At 33.4% G+C, this 15156-nt stretch overlaps 1 protein-coding gene and 1 long non-coding RNA gene across 4 annotated transcripts; both read right to left on the reverse strand.

Annotated features, from left to right (window-relative positions):
- Positions 1–5023: 5023 nt before the first annotated feature.
- On the reverse strand, positions 5024–8141 carry LOC123716683 (lipase member H-B-like). 2 transcript variants are annotated; one of them, XM_045672531.1, is made up of 2 exons: positions 7993–8141; positions 5024–6851 (listed from the first exon to the last, which is right to left on the reverse strand). In XM_045672531.1, the coding sequence occupies exons 1-2, from the start codon at positions 8102–8104 to the stop codon at positions 5956–5958; spliced, it is 1008 nt and encodes a 335-aa protein (XP_045528487.1). In that variant the 5' UTR covers positions 8105–8141; the 3' UTR covers positions 5024–5955. The 2 variants fall into 2 exon arrangements, 1 of the variants encoding a protein (XP_045528487.1); XR_006754596.1 differs by having other exon boundaries at positions 6770–6851; positions 7917–8090.
- A 5139-nt stretch (positions 8142–13280) lies between these two features.
- On the reverse strand, positions 13281–14297 carry LOC123716406. Of its 2 annotated transcripts, XR_006754565.1 has the most exons (4): positions 14144–14297; positions 13926–14035; positions 13700–13835; positions 13281–13483 (listed from the first exon to the last, which is right to left on the reverse strand). It is a non-coding gene; the product is annotated as an uncharacterized LOC123716406 (long non-coding RNA). The 2 variants fall into 2 exon arrangements; XR_006754564.1 differs by having other exon boundaries at positions 13700–14035.
- Between the last annotated feature and the right edge of the window lie 859 nt (positions 14298–15156).

Below are 15156 nucleotides of genomic sequence, written 5' to 3' on the forward strand. Positions count from 1 at the left end.
GATTTAGTCCTATTATATTCTACGATTTTCATAGTAAGACGATATGGCGTAATTCTTTAAATATCTCGAACCAGCAAACAGGCAACATGCATTTTTTCACATTTTTATTGTTGTCAGTTTGCAATTCTCATTTTTTATGCAACCCGTGATTGTGTTGGAATTTGTGCCTAAAATCACAGAAATTTAAACGTAAGAAGTGAAGTGAGAAACGGAATATGTTAAGTACACCGAGGCAACTAAAAATAAATAACAGTATTCCGAGAAAGAATGTTAAAAGCCTTCAAACATGTCGAGGGTAGAAAAAGCTCTATTTGTTGTGTTCTGTGACGAAACGTGATATTGAAGATCGATGTGCATCGTCATCAACCACTCTACAGACCTTGATCTTAGCTATGGGAACCGATTTTGTTGCTAACTCCAGGCTGCGAAAGCCATGACGCATTTTGTGGACCAATCGAGTAGATTGGAATGTTGTATTGCCTTATCTGATATAAAGCAAAACTTTCTAACATTTTTAAAATTTTAGTTTTTTGTGTGTCCTAAAAAGTTTCTACATATTTTCTATTAGCGGTCACATTCATATAATTTATTAAGTGGGTAGGCTATTTAAATAAAACACTATAATAACTATTTGATACACGATTGCCGATTCAGAAGCCGGCGGAAACCTTTGGGCTTAACAATACAAATGAATTAAATATATACCATATTAAATAAACTTATTCTTAATTTGGAAATAGTATATAAATGTTATCTTAATTTTTTTATGAACCTATATTCATTTTAATATATAAGTAATGTATACAGACAATAAGATTTTGTGTTAATATCAAAACGACTTTAAGACATCGGTATTCAGTAAATATAAAACTTTTTTTTCTGTTGTGTACACATTTGTTAAGTATTTTAGTGTACCAGGAGAATACCAATAAATAGGACATGTTATAAATTCTTTACATAGCCACAAGACTAGAGACCACAACGGGTATGTACTTTTAGGTACAATGACACAGCCGCGGGCTGTCATATCACGTATAATTACACAGTCATTACAGTAACCGCACGCTTATCTGTATAATTAGTTACATTCACCAGCTCTTTCACTAATAACAGTATTGCTGCTCTAACAATATCATACAACTTACGCTCATTATTTGAAGACAAGCAACTTGTAATTATATTTTACCCTACATTTGTAGTTTGAACCATGTTCGGTCTTTAATGATGTCTGTCTTGTCTATCTATCTGTAGTGTTCATATAATTATAGTAATTCCAAGATAATATTAAATAAATTAAGTGTAATTTTAATTTTATATTTAAATATTTCTATTAGTTAGACAGCATGTTTTTAAAGAGAAATATAATTTCATTATTATTTAACTTTTATAACTAAATTACTAATTAAACAAACTAAAGGCTTGCTAGAGGGCGCAAAGAGCCGGTTGAAGGGTGCTTAGTAAGAACAGAACAAACAGGCAAATGCGACAGTTATCTTTTATTATTGTTGGCTGAAAGGGTCGCGTCGTTGCGACAGGATAATTTTATTCCCTTTTGCTGTGGAATAAGATGGAGCTTAGATAATGGAACTAAGTATTATTTTTTAATTAAATTTAGGCTAATTAACCTTTGGTAGGTTTAATATTCATTACAAAATCGATTTATGTATTACCTTAGTCTATCCGGAGGGTGAAACTTTAAGCTCCTTCCCAAAATCAAAATCAAAAATCATTTATGCACAATGTACACTTATGAATGTCAAAAAATAAATATATTTCAAATGCTTCTGATTTTACATTGACTGCCAGTTTTCAAATCAAGGGCGGAGAATTAAAGAGAAGACCTGGCAATAAACTCTCCGCCACTCGTTTTAATCGCCAAGCTTTTTGTTTTACAAAATGTTTGTAAGGAGCGGCAACCATTACATCATGCTCCAAACGTAGGTAATCCAATTAAAAATCGATTTTACGAAACATCTCGTGTCTCTTGTACATTTCCAATTTATAGACACTACAGCTACTTCAAAGTACGGTACGCCCTAAAAAAATAAAAGAATCCCTCGAATGGAGCCGTAAAAGTCGTTTAATATAATTTGAAGAGATCTCTAGTGAATGCCCCTTTCCCTCGTCCCCCCCACCTCAGCCTCCCGGACACAATACAGCGACTGTGATATAAAATTTGAAATGCTGAAACGTGCTTCAAAATATAATTGAGTCAGTGCCATGCCCGTGGATAAAGTGGAGTTCACATTACGTGGCCTCACATTTTAAATTTATTTATATCCATTAACGGATTCGTGCGATTAAAATGTTATAATGACGTGATAAAGCTAATTTCTACTCGTAAAACAAGACTAACTTTAGTATATATAATCATTAATATTTAAAAATAAATTAGTTTATACACAAAACCTTCCTTTGTTAACAGTTTTAATTTATTTTAATACCCAGTTTACCGTCGGCTGAAATTGGATATTTATTAGGCCCTCCAAACCCTTCTCAGATGTTAGAAAAGGGCTTATCAAATCTAAGCCATGTGCTCTCGGCCTTATCTCAGTTACCTACCCCATGCGATGTTCGGTCTCAAAGGGCCCGGCAATTACCAACCAGCCGCGTCCGAATGTCACAATTGTTATATTAAAAAAATATAAACAAGGGTTATTATTAAAGCGAATTATGGACTTACTAGATTTAACGAGCCGTTAATTTTACAATCAATAATTACTTCAGTCCGTGCGGCAGCTTTGATGATTCAACTAAAATACTGCCGGCCCGTTTGAAGATTTCGTACTCAATATAGCAGTATGTACCTAGAAACAAAAGATGTTTTGCTTTTGGTATTTCCGAGGTTTTTTGTCTTATATTAGCAAAGTCAGGTTCAGTAACGGTGATCAATAACGGTAGATCTGTTTCCGACAGAGCAGTCGGTTGACAAAGTGTAGAGATGGTGATAAGGTGCTCGTTTATCATCGTCAACATGCATTATGTAGAGCGCCTTCCGCTTCGAGTTGCCTCCCTTATCCTTTCAATACAAATCGGTCACTAAAGATAATATATCATTATATACACGTTTTCAGGAACGTATTAGGCTTGATCTACATAAACTTCTAATATCTTTAATACATTTCAATCGAGGTTTTTGAGAAATGTAACTATGTAAATAATTATAAGTTTATAATAATAATACATAGCTTCAATCCGTTTAAAAAGTGTTTTCTTAATGTGGAAAAGATATGTTAACATAAGACAATACTATGATTTTATATAACCAACAACTGACAATTCGCTTTAGTATAACGTGCATTTACAATAATTATTAAATCAATTTCTGTAAATAAGTAGAGGGTGAATGTTACCCGCTTATATTAATTGGTAGGGGTTTCTACTCATGAATAGATATATGTGCATATTTTGTGACATAATTGCAGGTGCGCAGAGCTTTAAGCTGAGTTGAATAGTGCAATTAAAAAAAGCTATTTTAAACAAGGAATTAGTTACCTTTGTGTCCGTTATTATTCATGTTTAATATGCCAGTAATACATAATTTTAGGTTTCTTTATTTCAGTATATATGTGAATACAATGGTTTGTTAGCGTAATTTTTGCATGATATTCAAATTTTAATGAAAAGTTAATATCTAAAGATACAATATGCAATGTTTGTTCCTAATAGTTGTTCCTAATAGTTGTTCCTTTATACTTATTAAGTAAAGTATAAGGGCGAAAATTTAGTATTCAGTTTATATAGAAATTTTTAATTATAATAGTAAATAAATAAACCTTTTGGCTATTATTTCCTTAGACTTTTCCCAATATATTTTGATTTGAAATTTCTGCAAGAAGCAGCGCTGGCACGCCCCGAGCCGCATCATTAATCTGCTGTCGTGCGCACACCAACTCTGAACATTATCCATCGGCGTACAATGACGTCGACGTAAGCTTCCATACACTTGCGACTGTATTGTAATTGCTTCACTAATTGTCTTTATAAATAATATAAGCTTTTATATAATGTATAATTTATCAATATATTCAAAATAATGAAATTGGAAAACTCCGATTCAATGGAATAAAATCAGTCAATGAATGAACAAATTCGTAAGTCGCTGGCTGTATAAAAAATAACTTTAAAGGAATAATGCGTTAATGTAGGCTGTAAGTGTATGTTTCACACAGTAATGATTGGTCTAACTTGATTAAATAATCATTTAATAGATTTTGAATGCGTGTGAAACGATATTGATTTGATATTCAACCATAACTCTAATACTAGATCGATCAAAGGCCCAATCCTAATTTGTATAAAATCGATGGGTTTTGCTCAGCATTCACAATTTGGGGCATGGCGTTTAATCGGGCAGTGCCCAAGTGCCTACTCACTACTGAACTGCGTTCGGCTCTATTCAGACAGGCCGCAGCCCACAGCCCGCTCATCATTAAAAACCTTCCCCACAACCCACAGCCAATATCCTTTGTGCTCACTTTACACCGGTATCAAATTCTACGCAGCTATTAATTATAATGGTGCTGTGAAAAAAACTTCTGTTAAAATATGAACCGGTGTGAAAACTACGGTATAATTACCATTCAGATTTTTATACAAATAATTTTTCGTCGGCAAAATGTTCTCTTTCATATGTTTTTAATTTAGATTATTTTTACGACACGTTATAAGACTATACGTTAAACAGAACACAGTGTGTCTTGTTATAAAGAATCAAAACAGGACTTATCGCGTCATTGCCACAAACAATTCTATGATAAAATCTACGTGCCGTGAGGAAAACAGTCACTTAATCCCACATATTTTATGAGTACATATTTTGTTTATCTGCCTTCTAGCTGCTTGATTGGTGTATTGCCACATGAATACTTTAGAGTTGGCAGGTGTTATCAATGCGCCCAGTCGACATTTGCAATGATTTCAATATGACTTGGACTTCAAATTTATCTAAAACAAACTACCTAAAGGTTGCTATATAAATAAATATATATTTATATAGATAGATTACAGGTGCCAAATAATATTAAAATAAAAATAATTATCTAAATTGGCAGTGTCTTTTTTAGATTACTACCGACATCTGTGTTTAATATATGAACACGCTAGTAAATTGTAGGAATGTATTGTGTACAACGTATTACTTACAGCGGTCGTTTCGCTTGTATTGCATAGATGGCGTTGTAAATAATAAATAAACGGATGTTTTTAAGTATCTAGTATAGAAATTGAACTTCACCATTGTGCACAATACACGTGAGACAGAGAAATACTTAATTGTTACATAGACAACTTTGATATCTATTGGTAAAAACTTGTAAATCACCAAAATATATTAGATCGCCAAATATATTTTGGTAATCGTGGTGACCTTTCTTTAAATAGATGGCGCTTTACTCAGTAACATTATGGGATTTCATAAACAATAAATTTACACAAGATAATGTTTTAATAACAGAATGTTATAGATTAAAAAACTATTATTTGTTGGTGATGAAATTTTAAATCGAATCGAATGTGGCTATCACAGCCACAACTTTTCAAAATGTATTCTAATAGATTTATACAGTATCATATGACCAACAGGTGTTATTGAATATAAATATTTAGAATTCATAAAAAAAACTATCCATATAAATATAATACGGCCAAAATTAATTGAACAATCATATTAATATAATAATACCGTTTGCTGTCGTACGTGTTTGGAAGCGATAGTGGTAAATTATTTGTAAAAGTAAGAACTCATTACTGTTATTGCTTATTAGAAATGGCGAGAGGCACGTTTGTTTTATTCATATAAACTAGAAACTTATAAAAAATCAGGCTATGAAACCTAATGGGCATGTAGGTGCGTCTCTTGGAATCAAGATCTTAAAGCCGTTATGAGTGCCACTTTTCATACCTACATACATTCATTTAAAATTAACGATCACTTACACCTATAGCAAAGTTATGTTATCTATTAAACCAAGTTTTGATGTCAAAAGGATTAAAGACGTTCAGTCTCCTGTTTTCCTCCTGAGTTGTATAAAGATAAAGGCCTCTTGCTTGTGAAGAGCAACCATAGCCTACATTAGTTCTGTCCCCTCTACATTTCCTATTTTTGAGCTCGTTCCATGTTACACATTGACTTCCTACGAGTAAGCTATCGTTCTTGACAGACAGGGCATAAAGTTTCCACGACAGCGCATGATCGCATTCTAGCGTAATTGCACGTTCCTTGCACTCGGGTTGGTTTGAGGTTATGCCGTTAACATAGACATCCACATGACCAATTGGTTCCTCTAGACCAACGACGCCAGAGCTTGTGTGCAGAACGTAGACGAAACTCGCGTCTTCTTTCTTTAGTCTGTACTTGGAAGGCTTCATGAAACACGGTCTTGCCGGATCTAATGCAGTAATCCTCTCCAGACTTTTATGTAATTTTAGTTGAACTAGTCTCCCTGTTATGCCAGCTACATGCGCACCTAAACTAAATCCTACTAAATGTATTTTTGATATCGGGTAGCCTTGAAAATGAAGGTTTTCAAGGAATATGAACAATCGACTAGCTATCCCATCGACTTGGAGAGCGGAGGACACGTATCCTCTTCGGAAGGATGATCTTGTGTCGATTATGAGAACTGTTGGGTTCTTGGTCAGTAAAGCTTTGACGAGTGCGTCGGAGGATTCATCAGTAGGGGTGTTCCACCAGCCCGGGATGTATATGATGAGCTGCGAAGTAGGTCTAAAGCCCTTGGTGTGTGCTTTGGACACTAAATATTTTCTCTTCCCTGTTTGCGTAAATTCGTAGAACTTTAGTTCAGGAATAATCTGTCCAGATGCTAGCGCGTCCAGCGGGAGCGACTCACCTGCAAGTATATTGTATAAACTTAATATTGACCAAAGCGTTGAAAAAAAATCTATGTCGTATAATAATTTATTTGGGAGGTGTCCCACGTTCAACCTAAATGTGTTTTTTATTGAGATTTTATTTATTTTATAATGCGGAATAAGCCTATTTGGACGTGAGTTTGAACACAAATCACAAGTAATGCCGTGTTGTTTGGGTTTTAATGAAGATGTAGAAGGAGGATAATATAATGTTTCCCATTAGTAATTGCTGATTCGCTGCTGTTGTTTCTTTAATTATTATGTATGTCGTAAGTAGTTGTAGTTAATTCCCATTGCAAATGCAAGACTAATTTTAAAATATTACGTATAAACAACAATCACAAGGATATATATATATATATATATAGGCATAAGTGAATTGTATTTTGATAGGAGATTAAACTATTGCGAAGTTTAACGCGATTTTTTGTAAATCCCGTGTTTAAAAAAATATTTGTTAGTTTTAGGCACATATACGAGTACACTGCAATTGTTAGATTTAGACATTATTTAAAGTCAAAATATTTATAAGTAAGCGAAACGTGTTTAATTTCAGTATTTAAAAAAATATTATAAAGTAATATTGTCTGTTCTTGTTTCTGATGTGTTTTACACGCCATCTTGTCATAATGTGAACATCAAATTAATATGTAATTTAAATGAACTTGTAATAGTGTAATATAACATAAATTTAGCACTAATTGTTTACATAAATTGCAATAAAACCTACACATGAGTACATTTGTTTCAACCTACCTACATTGGTAAAATGTAAAACATTCTTTGGATTTTCGTATTATATTTTATATGTTACGTTACGTTATCTACGTTTGAATAGTAGCAATACGATTGAATTGTTTTAATGAAATGGTATTTAAATTCTCATTAGTTTGTAATAATTTTGTTATTTTCATGTTTTTAGTATCTGGGCAAAACCCTCAAATTACAGGTGTCCTTTAGGTACGACCTTTGTTTTGCAACTTACAATATTTTAAACATCGAATTATCTACTGCGATTCATATATTAAATACAGCGGTCTTACCCGCTGATGAAAATATTCGTGTTTCTCTGATAACACTTCACTAATTATTGCACTAGCCAAGAAACAAAGAACGCACAGGTATTAGATGCTGCCTTAACGAGTTCGTCGACTGTGGTGGACAGCAGACGGGGTGGCAGCAAAGCCACGGCTGGCACCACCAGCGTCACTGCTGCAACAAGCACGAACATGGTTACCAACGCTTGCGCATCCGTGCGCCTCGCGCGCCGCGTTCTCTGACATTGGCTCGCCAGCAGCCGCCCTTGATCTTCACATACGATGGCGTATGACGTGACTTATCTGAATAGAAGGGGTTTGACGTTATCGCATCACAAATCATCACATTAGTCCATTGTGAGAGATTAATAAATTTATTTGTTTATTTCAAATAAACTCAAAAAATACTAAACCAATTTTGAAAATGTTTACACCTTTACATAGCTACGTTATTCCGATATAACATAAGTAGTATATTTATATGAAAATATAAAAAAAAATCAAGCTGTGCGACGCAGGAACTAGACGCTAGTTAAAAAGTTACCGTTTCTACCACAGCTCATAATTTAAACAGAATATTTAATATATAGTACACAAGTCAATACACCCAGTGTTATTATAATACTAATAGTCTGAACCAACCAATGCCCACGACTACAATATCCCAGGATCAGCAGGGCAGATTCTATCGCCACCTACTTAAGTCGCACTTTTTGAAAAAATAATTAGAAAGAAAATTAATACTGATTTTATTTATGTAACTTATTCATATTAAACTTTTTTGCAAACTTTCATTATTGTAAAGAATAATTGAAACCATTCATTAAACTGAGATTAAAATGTTCACTTGTATGAGAATATAGTAAGTAACAGTTCAAAACCGAAATCTCGCATTGTTAAGTTAGCCTCGTTCCTATCTTGATAAACTTACAAAGTCTTTACGTTTAATTAAAAATCTAAAAACTTTGTCCGCTACGGAACTTCGTTGTTATGTGAGTTTAATTATAATAAAGGCGATAGGCTCATCTTTTATTCAGATAAGACTATTTAAATAAGTGGAATAATAATACACAGATATGGTCAACATATAAATGCTATTTTTATTAATGTTACAAGATATCCCTGCATTTAATGGAACATATACTATACATAATTTGAAGGCCACAAGTATAAAAAGAAAAATTAAAAAAAAATATTTTTTTTTAATTTAACTTTTTAACGTAATTGACGTGATGCGAAGCAAATAATTTGAGAAATATATTTCCGCTAATATGTAGGCAATTAATTGCTATAAATCCCAACACTTCCTTAGCTTCAAACATGTTTTGTAGCTAAACATGTAAACTATAAGGTTAACAGTTACATAAATTAACTCTTCCTATTGAACTACCAACATAGATGCAAAAGCCTTGATAGCGTCTCATATCCTTTTGAATGACTCATAATATGATAATAAAATCCCAATACCTATAACGTTGTTATGTATGAGGTACCAAAATGTAGTCTTAAAATTGGAATTGGCTAATTAGGCACTTTTTTGTTAAAAATACCAATTTTTTTTAGGTCGGTTAATTTCTATTGTATCTGTTATTGGCCTCAATAGATAAATTATATTGCTCCACGAGAGCCGGAGGGCCTTTTGCTGCATCTCGTAATTTATCAAGAATCCAGTTAATCGGCGAAAAAACTGACAGAACGCGCCCACAAAATTGAGAGACATTTTCGGATAACCATTCAACGTTCTTTGAATTCCCATAACGGCGCATCGCGCAGGAACATTTTTAAAAATGTTACATTGATATTTTTGTTTAGTAGTGTGAATGGGAATCCATTCCACGATTTCGAGGTTATATGCCATATTGGCAAACCCTCCACGGGCGATACTTAAATTAATTTTACATGAAATTATATAACAGAACCGGAACCGGAAGATGAAGTACTAGATTCCACATAAGCCAGCATTAATGTCAATTCAATAGTCCTTTCATTATACATTAGAATTTAGTTTCGAGTTTAAGACAATTTGTTGTGAAATCACACATCCTAAATAAATTATTGTCTCTCTTCAGTCTTGGAGTGTGCGTGAGGACAATGAGGTAACGATATTGTTAACTTTCTCGTTAAGGTTCAATGTCGATTTAAATTTTATTATTTTATTACCATATCGTGCATCTTACTATCGGTTTTTGGCGAGATTTGAGGGTCAAATCGGTTAGATGAGTCAAGTGCCTTATGTGATTTATACCTTCGGGAAGATTCCAAAGCATTAAAATATGAAGAAAGAAATTGAAATTTTCCTTTGCTTGTCTCCGTCGAAATACGCTTAATTTTAAACAGTAATCGCAAAGATTAGTTATAAGATAGATATCTCATTAGCTGTATAAGATTATGAAAGCTTAAAGTAGCCAACGATAACAGTAGCTCGCAAATGCACGTACAAATGCATGTACGAGTAATCTCTAAGTTACGTCCAGCTTCAAATCACTAAACGTGTTAAACAATGAGATTCAAATACAGAAACCTGACATTGAAGTAAATAATTCGAGAAGAATGTAAAGTAATGTATGCATTGTTTGATGTACTTCATCACGAGGCCAATGTCGGTAAGCTGATTTTGCCATTTAGGAGATTGTCGATGTAATTTTTTCCATATAAAATTTTAATTATAATATAATAAGGAATAAGCCTATAACAACTTTTACGTATTTTTCACTGATCGTATCTCTATCAATCTGTCTTATTTTCCGGGAAACATACCCTTCTCAGGTATCGTATAAAAATAGAATTGTATCAAGAAAATAAATCTTATTGAGTATTGCGTGTTACAAAAAATTATTGATAGAAGTAACTTAGTCTACGTGCGTGGTAATTAAAACAGACAAAAGAAACGGAAATTATTGTACCAACTCAGGTCTTGGGTGTACTTGTAAATTATGATAATAATTGAACTTGAATGAACAATTGAACATATCAATTAGAACAACAATAGATATATGTACTACTACGTAACTAGTATAAAACCTCGTCTTGGGTACTGCTATTTTTTTAAATATGTTATTATAATATATAAAAAGTTATACAGTCTCAGTAAATTACACTATTTTAACCAATATTTTCTCTGTATCTATCAAATTATGTAAAGGCTATATGGAAGAGGGAAATAGTGTTGGCCTTGTGACATTAACGTGCGACTCTCATCATTGTTGGTTCAATCTGCCTGATCAGCAATGGATTTTGTATCTATGTGCGCATTTACCACTCGTTACTACGGTGAAGATAGGAAACCAGCATGTCCTAGACTGAAAAAGTCGACGACGCGTGTCAGGCACAGAAGGCCTCTGGTTGTTTTTATGTTTTTTTTAGTTATTTATTTAATTATTAGTAATCTTACAGCTAACATGTATATTATAAAACAAAACACTTAGACAGTACAGAAAGCGAAAACAGATTACATAGATTAGAAATATATATGTAACAAGTAATTACATTAATGAAAACATTAATGAAACAAAGAAAACTGAAATTTAACATTTGAAAAAATAAATAATACTTAATATTTCAAATTACTGCTTAAACAAAATCAAAGTCTTCCAGCCTCTTCAAAAACTTCCTCACATTTTCTATGGCGAGGTGGAACAATTGGAACAAATTTCTGTATCTTATCGCATGTTGAAAAGTAACAGATGAGTACTGAAGTTAAAACGATGCAACAGGCCTGTTTCCTTTTTTTTGAATTAGTTTGTAACCCTATTTGACCCAGACTACACATAAAAATCCGCATGCAAACCGCCGAACAAGCTATACCCCAATCTATGGAGTCATATATACAGATATAGATATAAAATATCAACTGCTGAGTTTTACTGGGCACCGCATCATCCCCAAACAGTGTCGGCTCAACTGTATCGGTAAGATGTTTTACTACTTTAAATCAATCATGAGAGAAATAAAATAGAATTAAAATAAAAGTCGTGGTTACTATAACATTTATAACAACTATCATTTAGCGTAAGTGCTTTTGTCATGTGAGTTGCAGACGAAGTACTTATGAAAATTTGTTCCTTTAATCATTTTTATTTTAATAAATAATCCTAATTATTTAAGGGTCTAAAGACATGCCGGTTACCTCATAATGTTTACCACCATCGTAAAGGAAAGTATAAAATGCAAAGAAAATCCATTGGTGCACAAATGTGATTTAAACGCACGACCTTTGAGAGTCAACGTGAAATTCAATTCTAACATATAATATATATGTTTAGCATAAATGAAGCAATTTTCTGTTGATGTGTGTTCTACAATTACTATTGTTCTACAATTGTTTAATATTTATAGATACTAACCACAAAATTGTCTGAAAAGTGCACATGAATGCAAACTTGATGACGGCCGCTTTTCAAATTGATTGACGACACGATATATAAAGACTTAAGGGAAACCTGGGTCCGTTTGGAATAAAATAAAAAATTTAGATGTTCCCATTTGAAACTAGATTATACTTCAGACAAAGATTGCTAATTATATACCTTGAATTTCCGTATTTGTAAGATGTTAATATTGACAGAAATATTTTGTTTTATCATAGATGTATGGTATTGTAATTTAATAATAAATTACAAATATTGAACGATATTTTTAATTTATTTTTACCATTTTTGTAGAGACTGAAGCCTATTCAACAAACAAGTTTCATCCATCCATTATGCTGTTATATTGAATTAATACGCGATACTTATAAAACAAGTAGCAAAGTAAATAATCTGATTTTTTCACAACAATGTTTGAGAAGTTATATTATTGCTTATTTTTCTTCAATCTCATCAGTCAGGCACGCAATTTTCCAGTACGAAGATTCTTTTATTTATTTTAAATATAGTTAATTAATTTAAGCACAAGTTAATTTAAGTGGCGAAAATATTTTGGTACAACTTCCCTTTCTCTTGTTTTAGCTACACGAAGGTGAGAAATTTGGATCGGGATTTGGACAAGGACTTGTGCCTCGTCTGGAGGCTTTCGAGGCAAGACAAATGGAAGCCACGAGGCACTTGGAAGCACGGCAATTGGAGCCGCGACTACCGTTACCCGGTCCTCAAGAACTAGAGGCTATCAAAAGAGTCGCCCAACTCCTTGTCACGATCGGAGAACAGGTACCGGAGTAGAGGACACGAATTTTGTAGAGTTAATAAGTTTATTATATGTATGCAATGTTTATACTACATTATATCTAACAGATAGATGATGTCTTTACGGTAATTAATCCTGTACGACTTTTGAACACAAATACATACGAAAAGAGATTTCGCAATAAAGTGTTGGCATGTTCGCTGTTGGTTCTAGTTTTACATTCATGCCACATAAATAAGTCATACATAAAATACAACTTGCTTTTTATTGGACCAAGAAGGAATTTGACTAAAACGTCAAAAAGTTTAAAACAAAATTCAAATAGAAAAGAATATATAAATTTTCATTTTCTTTTTAGGTGATTCCGGCAATCATCGGTGACAATCCAGCACACAGGCCCACGTCTGCGCCAGCTCCACCACACGTAGTCACTGATGTGCCAAGTGATCCTGTTCAATTCAATTAAGGATATCAGATAACTATAGAAAAGTATTACTATATATAGTTTATTATAGTAAGAACAACATATATAGCTTTATAAAGCGCACAATTATGTGAGCGCAATCAATAAAATGATCTTGAATGATTGCCATAGCACTTAGAAAATATTAAAGCACATCATTGACCTAAGCATTCAATGGTATTTGAACATAATTTGTTTTTACCTTGACCTGTGCTGTGTTTTAAATAGTTATGACCGTCTGTGGTGGTGGCGCCATCTGATGGTGCAGTGGTAGATAACTTGAAATATAACAAATATACTTCCGCCGCTTAGCAGAATCCAGTGGCTGCCCATCAGTGCTGGCAAATTTTCATTAAATATCGTAAGATTATGGTAATTACTTTGTGAATTCTTATATATTGTATAGATATGATAAATATTTTTCAAACCAATATCTTCGAAGAATCGCAGATTGGTTTCTAGCAGGTAAACGATCTGATTTGCCTCCGATGCATAGAAAATTCGAATAACTGTTGAGTTCATCAGGTTTATGCCATTGCTGTAAATAAATTCCTTAATAATTTAACTTATTAAAGTAATAATTATAGCCAAGCAACCATTTTTTTAATCATTTAAGAGATGAACTACCATTGACCATACAACTTACAGTAGTTTGTTTATGAAAAGTTTCTGCAAGGGGACTACATTATAATGGACATGCGATGATTCAGTGAAGTATTCTCGCCGCATACAGTCGGGCTGGCATTGCGCACATAGTACACCATTCGACCGCTCTCTATCCAGGCTCACGTGATTTGCACTATGACCAGTCGGTTTAAAGTATGTTAACTTATCTGTAAGCAAACGAGAAATGTGCTGACGTCGTATCGCAAGTCAAGAGAATGGAAAATAAAATATTTAAAAAGTGCTTTCAGTGCATTTACCCTTATGTTTATTAAGGCAACGAAGATGCACTGGTGAACAAACTATGTGATGAGGTTCTGGTTGAAGAGTATAGGGCACACACGAGCAGAGCGCCAGTGTAGCATTACGTCGGCACTGCAAAATGCATGCAGCTTCATTGCGAGTCCAGCCATCCTTTGAAACACGGCATCCGCGCTATAATATCGACGTGAAAACAAATTGTTATTTGTATTATAACAACGAAATAGAACAAATCATTCGGAAGGTGATAGTAAAATTACGTACCCACGCTTCACTGTGATACATTAATTGGTGGCTGATATGCTGTGCCTCAAAATGTAATTTCATGTATACTGAAGAGTTGTAGTGAGCCGGATACGAGTGAACTCCGCTAACTTCTGTTAGAGGATATTGAATGCCGTCAAACAGTGTAACCTACGTAAAAATGATGAATTTTTTAAGAACCTTTCACGAACTATTTGATCAACTTAGTATTGTTGGTAATGCTCAGTCTAAACCTCAACATCATGGCAAGGTCTCCGAACAAAAGCAACGTCTTTAATATCTTCTTTCACGACAACAAGAAGACTCTGATCTTGTCCCACAAAGTTCACTTTCTTCGCCTTTCGCTTTTTGTCTTCTGGGCTAAATAAAAAAAAATGAAACAATAATATCTAAATTCTCTGAATTAGCATGTAAAGTGTAAACCAACCTGTATCTGGCATTCATGACGCAACAAATGCCGCTGCCAGTGAT

The sequence above is a fragment of the Pieris brassicae genome, chromosome 11, assembly GCF_905147105.1.
Source record: "Pieris brassicae chromosome 11, ilPieBrab1.1, whole genome shotgun sequence".
Classification (NCBI taxonomy): domain Eukaryota; kingdom Metazoa; phylum Arthropoda; class Insecta; order Lepidoptera; family Pieridae; genus Pieris; species Pieris brassicae.

Bases quoted from the DNA above. Each gene is read 5' to 3' on its own strand.
- LOC123716683 (XM_045672531.1), bottom strand. From the start codon at position 8,104: ATGTTCGTGCTTGTTGCAGCAGTGACGCTGGTGGTGCCAGCCGTGGCT. The intron at 6,852-7,992 runs GTGCGTTCTTTG...ATATACTTGCAG, and splicing joins TAAGGCAGCATCTAATACCT to GTGAGTCGCTCCCGCTGGAC.